General features: G+C 35.0%; 1 protein-coding gene across 2 annotated transcripts; it reads right to left on the bottom strand.

Annotated features, from left to right (window-relative positions):
• Positions 1-1,875: 1,875 nt before the first annotated feature.
• On the bottom strand, positions 1,876-13,970 carry GCG (glucagon). 2 transcript variants are annotated; one of them, XM_068138757.1, is made up of 7 exons: positions 13,841-13,970; positions 8,357-8,457; positions 7,811-7,972; positions 6,983-7,036; positions 5,508-5,645; positions 3,395-3,538; positions 1,876-2,386 (listed from the first exon to the last, which is right to left on the bottom strand). In XM_068138757.1, the coding sequence occupies exons 2-7, from the start codon at positions 8,452-8,454 to the stop codon at positions 2,362-2,364; spliced, it is 621 nt and encodes a 206-aa protein (XP_067994858.1). In that variant the 5' UTR covers positions 8,455-8,457; positions 13,841-13,970; the 3' UTR covers positions 1,876-2,361. The 2 variants fall into 2 exon arrangements, with proteins under 2 accessions (XP_067994858.1, XP_067994857.1); XM_068138756.1 differs by lacking the exon at positions 13,841-13,970 and adding an exon at positions 13,116-13,220 and having other exon boundaries at positions 1,877-2,386.
• Positions 13,971-14,720: the final 750 nt, after the last annotated feature.

Raw genomic sequence — 14,720 nt, 5'->3', positions numbered from 1 at the left:
TCTCTCTCTCTGTTACTAGAGCACAAAATTAAAGCTGAAATGCAGCAGCTCCTCTGCCCTCTCTCAGCATACAGATATGGGTGGCTGTTTTCTAATAGTGCCATTTTTTAAAGAAGTGACTGCTACTTATTTCTCCTTATGTTTGTACCATTCATTGAATTTAATCTAGCCTGTATAAGAAATACCCAGCTCATACCTAAGTTTTGATTCCATATGGACTTGCTCTGTGATTTCAGGATATAAAAAGTCCTAATTCTGTTGAGCTAAAAAAATGTGTTTGGAACTTCTGGAACATACTCAGCTTCATCTCACTCCTGAAGAAAGGGTGTCCTTTGATTCATGTTCTATGTTGAGACTTAGAAAATTAAAGATTAAATATTTTTGCTGTGTTCCAGGCAAGCTGTGTAACATGGAGAAAATAATTTATACTGCTCTGTTCCTAAAAGCAGAGAGTTTCTAAAAATGTGGGAAAACAGTGTTTCATATCTGACAAAGCCATCATCAGGAGGTGCTCAAATACACTGGTGACAGGCAACACAGGAAAACGGATTTGTAACTCAGGATTCCTGTTCATAGCACTAAGTAACCTGAACATAGTAGAATAAAACACTTTAAAGACAGTTGCTCGGTCTATGGAAATAGAAGAATTAGTTGTACTGTTGCAGCCTGGACCATAATGATGCAGCTGTTAGTGAATAATTTTCAGTTCCAGAAGCACTTAGAACAAAACCTCTATGTACAAGTGGGATCAGATAAATGATCAATCTCCAGTGGTATTTTGGATGCTCTGATGCCTTTTTTTTAGCACAAGGTTCTATGGAGTTTTAATAATTTAAGTTTGGCATGTTAGATCAACTTTCTGCTGCAGTCAAGGAGCTGTTCTAGATGGCATGTTGGGTATGATCATTCAGGCCTGATTTGAAATTACAGAGTATTCGTTCCTGTAGCATTTGGGAGGACAATCTAATCTAATTTTGCCAGAAATTCTAGACCATCAGTGAAAGTTTCAGCCTCTAAAAAACAAACGAGAAGCAAAACAATACCAGCTGCTCCTAACAGAACTTGTAGGTGCTGATTCTGATTCAAAAGCAGTCCTCTGCACATCAATGTCTACTAGATGCTGAACCCATTGGTTTTTTCTTAAATCCCTTTCTGTTTAGGATATTTTAATAGAGATAACTGGCATATTGCTATCATATACATCTTATGTATTTTATACATCTTATGTGTGTGTGTCTCTCCATAAGGTGCACCTGTGGGTATTTGAGAGTCACGGCTACTACCATACCTACAAAAACACGCCCTGGCCAGCTGAGAGTGGAATAGTTTGCACTGCTAGAAACACAGATCTGTGAGCACAATATTCTGTCACCATAATGGAGAATGTTGAGGTTATTGAAATTACAGTTGTGCTTTTAAGTTACAATACAGTGTTGCTCAATGCAAGAGATGATTGCCAAAGGAGTTCTTAGAGAAAGAACACAGTAGAGATTACAATGATCCCAAGGCCATTTGAGTTTGCTTTACTTGGCAATCTTACAATATTTGAAGAAATTACGTGGTAGTTTCCACTACTACTGCAGTATATTGCACTTAATTTTTTTCAAAGCTATTCTACAGCTTTTGCTGAGAAACTAGAATTTATGCTAATGAGGAATACTTGTTTATTCAGGCTTGTTTCCTCCTCTAGCTTCATCCTACATGTGGTTTTTTTTTCAACTAAACGCAATTTAAAGTTCACACAGCTCTTTTCTGAGAATCATTATCAAGGAAATGTGACAAAACAAACCACTTCCAAGATCTTAGTGACACTAAAATATTAGAATAAAATGAAATGGAGTGCAAAGAAGCACAAGGGATATACACATGAGAACTCAACAGAAAATAAGCTTGAAAAAAATTTATTTAAGGCTATCATTTAATATCCTTAAAGCTTAGCCTTTTTATAACAAAGGTTTTAAGAGGGATATTCACTTCTCAGGCATTGTAACTGCTAGCTCCTTACAAATAACACATATAATTGATGATTGAATCCTTTGTGTGTGGAAGTCACCTTTTTAGAAAAATAATGTTATCATTAACTATAAATGGAGTTACTTCATTTTGAGTAAATGGAAATTATGAAGATATGGAACTTTCATAGTCTTAAAGCTGTTAAGATAACCATCGCTTAAACAGTAAATTCTCCATATATGAACCTTTGGCAACACTAAACTATAAGTATAATTATGTTCTGGCATGCAAGGTGACATAGGTATGTTACACCTAATGTAAATAACAGAATTCTAATTTCAGAATCTCTTAATAACTGGCAGTTGATGCAGTGAAGATCTTCATTTATCCCATATTTATTCTGTATTTTTACTGGTTTTCTCCCAAAAGGTCTCTGGAAAAAAAAAAAGCAGCAGCAATTAGGATATATTATAAATCTCCCATGAGTTATGAAATGTGCATGGAACATATTTCTTCTGTTTAAGAGTTAGCAGATGTTAGTTCCACAGATCCTTCCTAATAACAGACTGAAATCAACTATTCCTAAAGCAAAAGCTTTTTAATAGTTTATAATAGGTTATTTTCCTGAATTGTTTGCTTCATAGCTGAACTACAAACACACTTAAACTGAAGTACAAAAATAGTAAAATGTTAATAAAAAGTGTGTTTTAATTAGAGGCTCTAATTTTTTGAGACATTATTGGTTGTTTCAGATTTCCAAGATCAAAGGGTGCTTCTGTAGTCCAAAGACGAAAAGTAAGTATTTTTTTATAGAATGGATCTACAGCTTTTTAGGAAATTAGGCCACTCACATGTGCCTTGACCTGACTTTTTACTATTTTTAAAATGCTTTGTTAACTTTAACAAAGAATTCTTAAATCTTAATCTGTTGACGTGGCTCACATAGAAAATGTTGTCCTTGCTGACTACATTTGCCTATGTACAGGCAAAGCAGACTTCTTAGATGGTTACCTATCAGGAGCTCAGACTACAGTACCCTACTCCCTAATGACAAGCCACAATTTAAGGCAGTGTTTTATGTCAATAATCAGCTTGGTGTAATTTTACCAATAAATATTTCTGGTTTTATAATACCTGTGCAAAGAGGAGTTTTATTTTTCAGTAATTTAATACAACCTTGCTTCTGGTAGCATTCAGTGGTAAAACTCCCCTCAAGTTAAATAGGAAGCTATTACATAGGTTCACCACTGGTGCAAAACCACAAATTATATTTGGAATGAGTTTATTATCTTATCCTTGTCCAGCACTGTCTGTGAGAAAGTTTGTAACAGTTACAGATCTGTCAATAGTTAAGAGAAAGATTAGCAGCATTTTCACTCTGTGTGGCAAATACCTTTAAAACCCCAGTATGTTAAGAATAACAGAATCAAAATCCAGGCACCTTTGGGTAACTTTTGTGTTAATCAGCCACTTTAGGAACTCTTTGGCAGCCATATCATCAAGAACTTTGTTGATATCACTCGTGAAGGTTCCATCTGCATGTCTTCGTCCCATTTCTTCGGCCACAAGAGCTTTTTCTGGGAAACTTCAAAGGGAAGAAATTATCAAACAACTTGCAGATCAAAATAAACAAACTATTTAAAAGGGCTCTATTACCGGCTTCTAATACGCTATGCATTTCCTGCCATTTTAAGGAGTTAATGGGTTGAGCCTGATGTTGTGGCTCGATGTAGCATGATGTATAGCAGAACATCTTTTGAGGCATTATTTTCACTATAGAATAAAGCATGGAAATGTCTTTTTATGATGAGGACTGTTTCTTCCGCTGAGTCTGACTTCCTCACCAGCATTTTTGAAAAACACATAAATGTAAAAACATATCTCAATATCTATGTCTGCAATGTCTATGCCAGGTAGACTAGGCACAGTAAACTAAATTTAAGAAATACCGCTCCTAAAACATTACAGTCAAATGTTCATTTTTTTTTCCCTGTTTTAATTGGTCTGAAGTCCTACTAATATACTTAAAAATTACACCACATAACTTTACATTTTAACAGCAACTTTTGGGTTTTTTTATTATTTTCAGGGGTTAAAATAACTCAGTTGCAAGACTTGTATAAAATCTAGGTACTTGTTTGCTGTACAACAACTTCTTGTATTTGAAATCAGATCCTGATTTATGGTCTACCTTTTTTTTGACTGCTGGGAAACTGTTAGGCCAAGAGCCCAGTTTAGAAAACTTTCCTCTCTTGTTTCATTTTCTCAAACATGGGAAAATTTGACTGGATTCCTTTAAGGTGGGCTGATGCTGAAGCATGCTGTGCTCTGGGACCAGTGACAGGCAGGCTGGTTCTTTTCATAAAATAGTTTCAGGGAAGGCTGTACACAAATTTTACTACACATAAGACTAAATATTGGAAGTAGAAGGCTGGTCTGCTGGTCTAGTTAATTTATTTAACACTGGGGTTTTTTTCAGGGAATTGTCATGATTTACAAAATTTACTTTAACCTGTTTAGTCTTCCTTGACTACAACACACAAGCTTATCTTACAGATTTGTATTTTATTATTTATTATTTTTATATACTGCAAGAGCCTTACATAGTACTTTACAGCTGGTAGAATATATAATCAGGATGAACTGAAATCCCTGCCCCAAAGAGCTTACAGTCTAAAGACACAAAAAAAGTACAGAACAGTGTAAAGGTGGGTGGTATGTGCATGGTGTGGCTCCTAACAATGCAGAGCTGGAAATAGATGAGATAGAGGGTACCTGCAGGAGACTGAAGGTAGTAACATTCAAAATGTGAGACTATCATGAACAGAGAGGTAGAGTCATGGGTGAGTACATGAAATGAATAGGCCTGAGAAATATGCAATGAGTATGTGGAGAATACGATATTAATGAAAGAAATCAGAGACAGGTCAGAACTGTGGTGTGCCGCATCCATGAACCATTGCAAAAGAAGTAGAGGTGTCTTAAAAGGGAAAATAAGTCATAGTTGTAGGAATTCATAGCTCTTTTGACTGCAGCAACTTGGGGAGTCTTTGTGGAGGATGGGAAGATGAAAAGAAGGCATTAGTTGCTGCTGGGAATGATCACCAGTGTGTGGAGTACAGCTGATGACATTGGTTAAAAATGAATGTTGAAAATACTGCAGACTGAAAGATGGACTGTGAAAGGGAAAAATCAGAGAAATTAAGATGATGCTGACTCAAATCATCTCAATGAGAGTTAAGGAAATTGTAAGAAATCTTATGTGAAGGGAGAAAGGTGGTAGTTAGAGGATGGTTTAGTTTAGTTTCAGATATGTTGACCTTAAATATAACTTGACCTTTTAGAGTGTAACAGCATACCTAACCGGTTTGTTTTAATCTGTATTTGAACTTAATGTAAAGCAGTAATCTCACACCCACAGAATATCTTCTGTTACAAAAGAAAAATGTGAAGTACAGAAAAAATTATCAGAAACACATCAAGGTTTCATCAAACTTGATTTTTAACCCCAAAAGCAAGGCAAAATTTAATAGTAGGAATGGATGAATTCTTACTCTCTTCTTCCTCGTCCATTCACTAACCAAGCAATGAACTCTTTGGCAGCTTGGCCTTCCAAATAAGAAGTGATATCACTGGTATAGGTGCCTTCAGCATGTCTCTCAAATTCAGCATGACGCTTGGAGATCTCATTGCTGAAACAAGAATAATACTGTAGGAGCAGACTGCATATGAATGCAATTTCCCCCCCCCCCAGCCTTTATTGATTTCTTTTTCTCACTGACCAGATTAGCATTTCTTACTAAGGTGGTTGGGGTTTTTTTGGTTTTGTTTTGTTTTGTTTTGTTTTTCTCAAATTAGGTGGGTTTTTTTCATGACACAATTTGTTTCTGAAGGCATTGTCTGTGCTATGCAATACAATTTTGCACAGATATGCCTAAACGAGTTCTGAACAAATCAGGTACTGAAAGCAATTATAGCTGCATTGGAATGGTCTTCTGCTAGATTAATTAGCTATAGTCAGCAACCTGTATGGTATTATAGAGACATTTTTTTTTGTTAGCTCTCATGTTAACCTAAACATTTCCATTAAACCCACTCCTCCTACCTTCACCTTCATTATTTCTTACCCAGATTGTTCAGACTTTTCTCTCTATATGCTTCATTGTGCATCTTCTCTGATACAGCATGAAATTATGTCACACTGGCCTTTAGCAAGGCAAGTGGCCCCAAGAAGTAGACATATTATGGAATAATTGCCACAAATAAATCCCCTGGCATTTCTATTTCAGAATTGGCAAATTTCCACCCAGTTTTCAGGGCCTCTAGCTCCTTCTATTATTTTTTATTTTCTTGGGATTTCACCATTCCTCCTAATTTAGTACCATCTGCACTTTTCATCAGCATGCTAACTGGAGTTGTTTGGAACATTTTTAATGGAATTTTAATTTTGTTGAGATATGCTATTTCATTGAAGCTGAAACATTATTACAGATTTGTTACTGATATTGACAGTGTTTTGAATGGAAGGATCTTTTGTGATCTGGATTATCCTCTTAGGAATTTGTGACAAAATGAAGAATTAATATAGGTTCATTCTTGGTTTGTTTTGTTTTTCAAAAACACTTACTGAGTTTTTATTTATTTCAGATTTCCAGTCCCTATAACCCTCCCCCCAGAAACATTATCAGGAAACAAAATTCAGGCCTCTAGCAGGTCTTGTGTTCTCCTTTCTTGTAATGAGCAGTTTACGTGACATGGGACTGAGCATTGTTTATCGTGCTTTATCCGGTCTCTGCAAATGGGTGCCTGGCCATGTTGCTTTTGTTAGTCTTCTCACTAGTTTGCTTTTTCTCAATATAATGTGGTTCTTTTTTGATTCAGCCTTTATCTATACCAAGTTTTTCTTTTTACCTTATGCTCTACACCCTTTTACTACTTGAAATGTCTTTTTCTGAAATGTTGTCATCCTGTTGCATTCCTTGAAGCCACTGCATATAGTTATAGAACACAGTTGTTGCAATTAGAATACCTTGAGATCTGGTCCGAGTATTTGTCATTTTCTTTGTCCTCCTGTCCTTGCTGGCTGTAGCAGAATTCCACAATCATTAAAACATTATTACCCGTACATGCAGAGTTATGCACTAGTTAGTAAGATTTTATTTGCTATTGTTTAAATATTATGATAAATTACTATGGCATATAGATGAATATAAAAAATTATTTCAGGCTTATGAATTTAAATAAATACAATATCTATGAATGGTTACACTATAAAAGCTTCTACAGGGATTTAAAAGCATTATCATAGACTTTTTGATTCTGTGGATGGATCTTCTCTAGAACACAGGGCATAGTCTTACACACTTTTACATTATTCTTGCTCTCATCTTGGTAATATGTGTTTAATAAAAGCATTTTTTCAAAAAATGTCCCAACTCATCTCTGAAGAGCATGTTTGTGATACTGGTAGAGTATTCAGTGGTCAAATGAAGGTCCCTTCCAGCAAAAGCATTTTATGATTTTATTTACATTTCTTATTCCTTTTAAACTTCATTCATTCATTGAAACATCTGTCCCAAAGAGGCTGAGGTAGACGTTTTAGACAGCATACCAGGTTACATGCTGACACTACACTTGATTTATCCAAATCCTTTTGACTGATTTGCCTATATTCCCCATTTCTAATAATATTTTAATGTTATATATAAATTTCCCTTGAGTATCTTACTTATTTGAGAATTATGCATGGTCTGTGATGGGAAGATGAAATCAAGAAACTGAATTCAGCTAGATTTTTGGCTGTCTCTGTATACAGGGATCTCTACTGACCAAACATCAATGTGATCAAAATGCTTACCCATTTCTTTTAGTGCTCATTAGCCATTGCACAAAGTCTTGAGCTCGTCTGGTGTCCAAGTACTTGCTGTAGTCACTGGTGAATGTGCCTTGTGAGTGACGCTTCACTTCATTCAGCTGTTTAGATTCATCTAATGGTTCAGACTGGGAAGCTTTGAATGATCTGTGAAAAGTTTGAAACTTTTTAATTGACAATGGTTATAGTATATTCTGCAGGTGCATTGACTTTTCTTTATAAAATACTGTTTTATTCACAAAGTGAAAGCAAGTGGCATATTGATCACTACCTGGCTAGTAAAATGAATCACCAAAGCTGACTGGATGCTCTATGCTATAGGCACTTCTTGGGTAAGTGATGCAGCTATTGCAATACTAAAAACTTCTGTGCTGTACTTTGCAATATTAAAATATTTTGTCATTCCCAATGATTAAGTAATGTGTAATAGTATATATTTAAAAAAAAAAAAAAGGTATATATTTAAAACAAATTAAAAATAAAAGAAAGTTCAGGCCAAGTATTTCTAGAAGTTTGATCCAGAGAACCTACCTTGATTTCTCCTCTGTATCCTGGAGAGGATTTTGCCAGCTGCCTTGAACTATCATTAAAAGGAGCCCAGCAACAAAATAAACGCTTTTCATTTTCATTGCCTGTCAAAAGAGAAATAAGGCAACAAAGAAGAATGCAATCATCTTTACACACTGAATAAATTATATAAAAAAAGAAACATTCTTAATGCTGATCCAGACTGTAAGATATTGAGACCCTATAGGGATGGGGTTTGTATCCCCCATGTCTGAAAACTGTAATGCCTTGGGTAGGTGTTCAAAAGGCATCGCCTCTGCTCCAGTCTTTAAGTTCTAGGCTTTGTTCTACTTAATTTTGTAATACAAGGATAAAGGTCTGTATCTCCTTTGCTCTGGGTTCTACTGATGGCAACCTTCAGATGTGTTTCTATAATACTGTTTTACTGCGTAACTAGAATATTGGGATGACACATTTTTTTTCCAGCTCAGATTAAAAACAAAGCAAACTTTTGTCAAGAATGCTGTCACTTTAGCAGCTTCCCATTCTTTCCTTCAGGCCTTCCACCCCCCTTTTTTTTTTTCTTTTTTCCTTTTATAAATATATGTGTGTGTGTGTGTGTGTGTGTGTGTGTATAAATATATACACACATATTTTAAATAACAGATATTGCAGCACCAGGCCTTGGGACTTAATAATAACTTATTAATAGGTGTGACTCCTTAGGAAAAAAAACACCCCCACACTGGCTTATGTTCAATGATGTGGTATGTCAAGTTTTGCCTGTTGTACTATTGTCATAATACTTAATTTCACCGTAAAGCTTTTCATTATAGGGCTATTTGGGTTATACAAGATATGGGGTATATACTTGATATTAATGGTAATAAACCATACCAGAATGTATTGCCTCCCAGGTGTAATTCTTACTGTTGCAGGTAATTCTGTTGGCTTCAATCATGTAACAGAAATGGCCACGTTATTATATGTGTCTTCACCATGTGCACTTTAATAGCATGACCAGTCTTACTGAATTTAATGTGGTATTATTCATTGTGAACTAGGATATTGCAGTCTGCACAAATGCTTTTATGCTGATTCCCTTATTTGCGTTAGTGATCGGTTTATTCATGCAAGTAATACCGTCCCAACTGTAAGTGAATAGTCACCAGCGGGAATAAGACATTCTCAAATCCCCTAATTATGTGTGCTACAATTTTCATTATTTAATGTGGCATTATTAGTCTGTTTACACTTGAAGACCTATAGGACACACCCTACTGAAATGCTAGTCATTTTAGGCTCATAAAACTGAGCAAAAGGGACATGAGCTGCAAATGCCTTATGGACTCAAAAGTGCTTTTCATAAACAGGAAATGAGAGGAAATCTACTTATAAAATCAACTAGTATACAGTGTTTATTTTTTATAATTTTGGATCCCTTAAGTTTATGGAATGACTGTGTAGAAAAGGAAATTAATTTAAAATTTGGTTAGGGACTTTTGACCTTGATGAGGAAATTGAATATACCATTCATTCAATAGCTAAATTCTCATTCATTGCATGAGTAATAGTAAATGCTCATTCAGACTTTAAAATAAGTATGGATCATAATATTAATCTGCTGGAAAGCAACAGATGTTGCAATGAGTTCACATCAGCAAAATGTCACTGGAAATAATTTCAGCATGTACTTGGACAGACACTTGTGTATTTGAAAGAGTCCTTCTGCCATTCATGACACTTTCCTATGGAAGTTTATGTTACAGTCTGAAAAACAAAGGGAGATAGGAAAGATAAGTGCATTTAAGTAAAGTGGTAGCTTGCAAAGTAAGACCCAGCCAAAAAAACCCCTTCTCCCTAAATGTAATCTGCATTGGGTTCCTCTGGCTCCACTGGAAGAGTTATTTATGGAAATCCAATGATTTATGATATAGGGTAATCTGAATGAAAACATGTCTATCATTTGTTGTAATGCCTTGTCAATATACTATGGCCTGCAGGAATCCGTAGGAAAGTTTTGAAGGAATGATGTGTAGAGAAGGTGCAAATTAATCTGCCATGAAACAGACTCTGAACAGTGCAAATGAGTGAGCTATATGAATATCTCTGAAAAAAATAAGCTCCAGCATAAAAAACATTACTGCTGTAGGACTTCAATGCTGCCCCAGTAATCTGTCCAGCTTCATAGCAGATTTTTAATGACATCTGTTTCTTCTATCTGTTATAAAATAGCTTATAATTTGAGATGCAAAGCTTGGCTGTTGGCAGGCATTTTACCTATAGTTAGGAAGAATGTATTGCTTCTGGAATTTGTGAGGCTTCATTTTCAAAAGAATCTTAATGAATAATACAAATATTTTACTAGCATATCCGAGTATTGGTATCAAAATATTTAAGGCACTAAAAATGGTAATCAAAACCATGACAATAAATTGACAAATATAAAACTTTTTAATGTATTGTGCTATTAAGCAATGGAGTCAGTTTCCCTCTTTCTATGAGAAGCCACTGCTAGTGTAGCTCATTTTACCGTCAGTGTGTATGGAGACTCTTTTCTGCCTTCTGTAATCTCCTGCTATGTGAGATTTCATATTTACACTGGCACATGTCCTGCTACAGTACCAACAAATACTGTAGTGGCCATGTAGTCAGTCCTATTATAAGCTGACCTATAGTGCTGAATTCTCTCTTCACTGTTTCATTTGGAGCTGTAATTTGGTGGTGCAACACTGACATCCAATGTTTATCCCAAAGAATGCAAAACTTCACATTTCACAGACTTCCAACAATGGAACAAAATCACTGCCTCTTCTTTGGGAGATGGGTGTACTGTGACTGCAAAAATGGTTTGGTTGTAAAGTAGTGACTCCCATGCTAGCTGATACGGTTGAAAATAAAGTCTGGCAATTGCACGATATATAAACAAATCTGCCCTGCTTAATGGTATGCTAGCAGTTTGATATATTTAACCTGAAGAGCTAAAGTAAAATAATTTACAGCTGTCTGTAGCTTTTTAAACCATGATATATATTAGACATAAAAGTAAGTCACTGAGGTGGAATGAAAGAAATAGTCTAGCCATTATTCCAGTCTTCTTATGGCAATATCAGACACCAAAAGCTATTTGTATATAGAAGATTTATAAAAAAATATTAGTTGAAGCTCACTGTAGTCAGTAAACAGACTTGCAGTCATTTCAATGTACATTGGATGTAACTCTTCTGTGTTAGTTCCACAGGGCTTTCAGATGTGTTCACAGCTGTTTAAAGTTAAATGCGTATTTGGTGTCCTAAACTTTTCAGAATCAAAATCTGAAACTACTAAAAAGATGTATAAATGCAGTTAAAAAATTTACAATTTTCAAGCAAGAAAGTACTATTTAATGAAACAAGCATTTTTAACAGTATTAAATGTCTGCTAAATGTGTTCTTTAAAAAATTCAGAATCTCTTTTATTTATTCAATATTTAGTGGTTGCTGCTGATCATCCAAACCATCACCAGCTGTTTTTGACAAGTTAAAGAAGATATTGTTACTTTATTCCCAAAGAAGATATTGTTACTTTATTCTTGGGAACACAAACATGTTTTGTACAGAAAAATAGATGATCAACAAGATAATACAAAATTTTTGTTCCTACTCAGACAGATTTAAATGATTTAATTTCTTTCTAATTGGAGAGGATAAACTTGGTTTCAATGCCCAGAAAGTATGCAAAAAATACATCTCTCAAATCTTGATGAGAAACTTATTTGAGTATTATTTCCTCAATCAACATGATTTTGCTAATTTTTCCCCAATATATTTTACTGCAGATGCTTTTTGTACTCAGTGCAATTTAAACTAGCTTAATTTCTTTGAGTTTTCAAAAAAAAGAATATTTCAAAAGTCAGCTTTAGATCTATTTCCATTTTAAAAAGACAAATGATTGGTGAAGTTCCAGTAGTAAAAAACCAAATCTTTTCATATGAAGATATAAGAATTAATAAGCTAGATTTCTGTTCATGTGAAAGTGTTTGCAAGTAGCAATTACTTCTAATTATACATAAGTTACTTTTTCAGGTAGATGTACTTTACATCTAATTTGCCTACCATGCTATAATGTCTTGTGGAATGTTCTGTAAAATATAATGGTTCTAGTGTAAGGAAATCCATAGTAGGATGAAAGACTAAATTAAATTGTATACAATAATCACACTAACTATTGAAAGGCTTTAATGTTTTTTTTTGTGCTATAAATTTTTCTTTTGAGATCTTACAGTAATATGAAAGCAATAGTTGCTTGAGACAAACTAATCGAAAACAAAGGTGATGGAGTGGCAATCTGTCTTAGTTTTAAATCTGTCTCTACAGAAACCCATCTGATTTTTTTTTATTATCCTAATGTAACCCTTGTTGATTCATATTTAGGCAGTATTCATGTTCATTAAATATCTCTAGAAAAGATACTAAAGGAGATGAAAATATAGAAAGCAATAGTTATGTATTTCATGTTTGAGTTCTTACTACAATGCATGTCTTTCATGTTCTCATGGTTAATTTTCCTTCTTTCAATTGCTTCTATATCCCAAACAGGTGATTTCCCTCTTCCAGATAATTTTCTGTTGAACAATGTTTAAATGCTGTCATTAACACCAAAAAATCAGTGACTATAACCACAGAAGAAAACACCAATTTGCAATAAGGTCATGCACCTCTATTGCAAACTTTTAACAACACAATTCAGATACCGCACTCAGCTTTCTCAAACAAATTGTACTAGTAGTTGGTATAAATCTTACCTTTTAATACTTTGAAATGATATACAGCTGTTGCAGAGGAGCTGCTGCTCTCTCTTCTGGAACTATGGCAAGCCTTGAGGATCCTGAGATCTGCCTAGCTGCCTCTTCTGCACAGACTTATATATGTACTGTTCAGCTCTAGTAAGCATTATGAGAGTGCATCACTGCTAACAGTTTCCTTATTCAACTTAAAAAAAAGAAGTCATTGTATTTGCTATTCATTTCACTTGATAATTTTACAAGCAATTTCACACATTCATTCTGCTTACTTTGTGACATCAATGCTAACATGGATTTGCAAAAGGAGTGAGGTAGCAATGTCCAAAGAAGTAAATATCAAACAGAAGGGCATTAGGATGACAAACAGTGGGCAAAAGGTGCCTGGGATTAAGGCAGCAATTTCTCTCAATTCTGATTTGCTACATTTAACATTTAGAATCCCAGTCCTGTTGACATCAGTAGCATAAACTTCACCTATCAATTTTAAATCAAGGTTTATAAATTTAATACACTGTTAACAGTAACTAACACACCTCCTCCAAAGCCCTTAAATGATTCTTCAAGAAATCTGCCAATATAATGAACATGAAGAGACTTGAAGTACTGCAGTGATGGACACACATTATGCAAAGCCTATCACAGGTCAGAGTTAACAAAAAGATTTTGTTACCCTTAAATGTAAAATGCCAGCTTTGTAAATTCTACTGTACAAAAATCATGCTCACTTGAGAACTGTGAGTTTTCCACTGTGTCCTGGAGGTTTATGCAGGATAAACCTTTTGCTCATGTCTCCATTCCCTATAAGGAGAAAAAAAAAATCCAAGGAAGAAAACCAGATTTGAGCTTTGTAGCTGAGTATGTTTATGCAGCTGTTATCAAAGCCTTATATTACTCAGTAATAGGGGCAATTTCATAGCTGTGGTGCAGCAGCATTACCAGAGAAGACTATGTTCACCCATCTAGTGACCACAAAGAGGAGAGATTAATACAAAGCTCATCAATGGTCGTAGCATCTGAAAAATCCTGCTAGTCCTGTCTGTGAAGTAACAAGTGAGATACTCCCTTCAAAAAGTTATTGGAGAAATTTTTCTTTACAGACTTTTTCATGATATCTGTGTCAGCCCTTTGTAAAATGCAAAAGGGTACCAAAAATGAAGTATGAAATGGAAGATGCCAGGCAGTCCAGGAGACATGTTAAATGTGTAGGATTCCACCTTGAGTTTCAGTTCTGCCTAGTGGAGGGAAAGGTCTGAGCATCTCACTGGACATTAAAGACAGCCTGTCATCCAGTCTGGAGTGGCCCATGGTCTAATTTGTGGCACAAACCATACATATTACAGCAAACCCTCTTATTTTCCCTAACACTGCTCCATGAAACCAGGAAAGAATCTCCTTCAGTGAAGTAATTTTCTCCAGGCTGACCACAGCCAGACTGGCACAAACCCATATGATACAATTGAGGTAAACTTCATAACTAGTGCTAGTGGCAAACAAAATTTAACAGATCCTTCCTAGAGGTCTATCCTAAATGTTTTGTTGTGGTACCATAATATAAGTCTAGTGAAATGTTAAGTCTCACTACACAGTCCAGATATTAAATTTAAA

Source organism: Melanerpes formicivorus, unplaced genomic scaffold, assembly GCF_026170545.1.
Source record: "Melanerpes formicivorus ecotype bairdi unplaced genomic scaffold, bMelFor1.0.p_v2 SCAF_5, whole genome shotgun sequence".
Classification (NCBI taxonomy): Eukaryota; Metazoa; Chordata; class Aves; order Piciformes; family Picidae; genus Melanerpes; species Melanerpes formicivorus.
The sequence above is the reverse complement of the archived record's forward strand: the minus strand, read 5'-3'. Positions and strand labels throughout refer to the sequence as shown.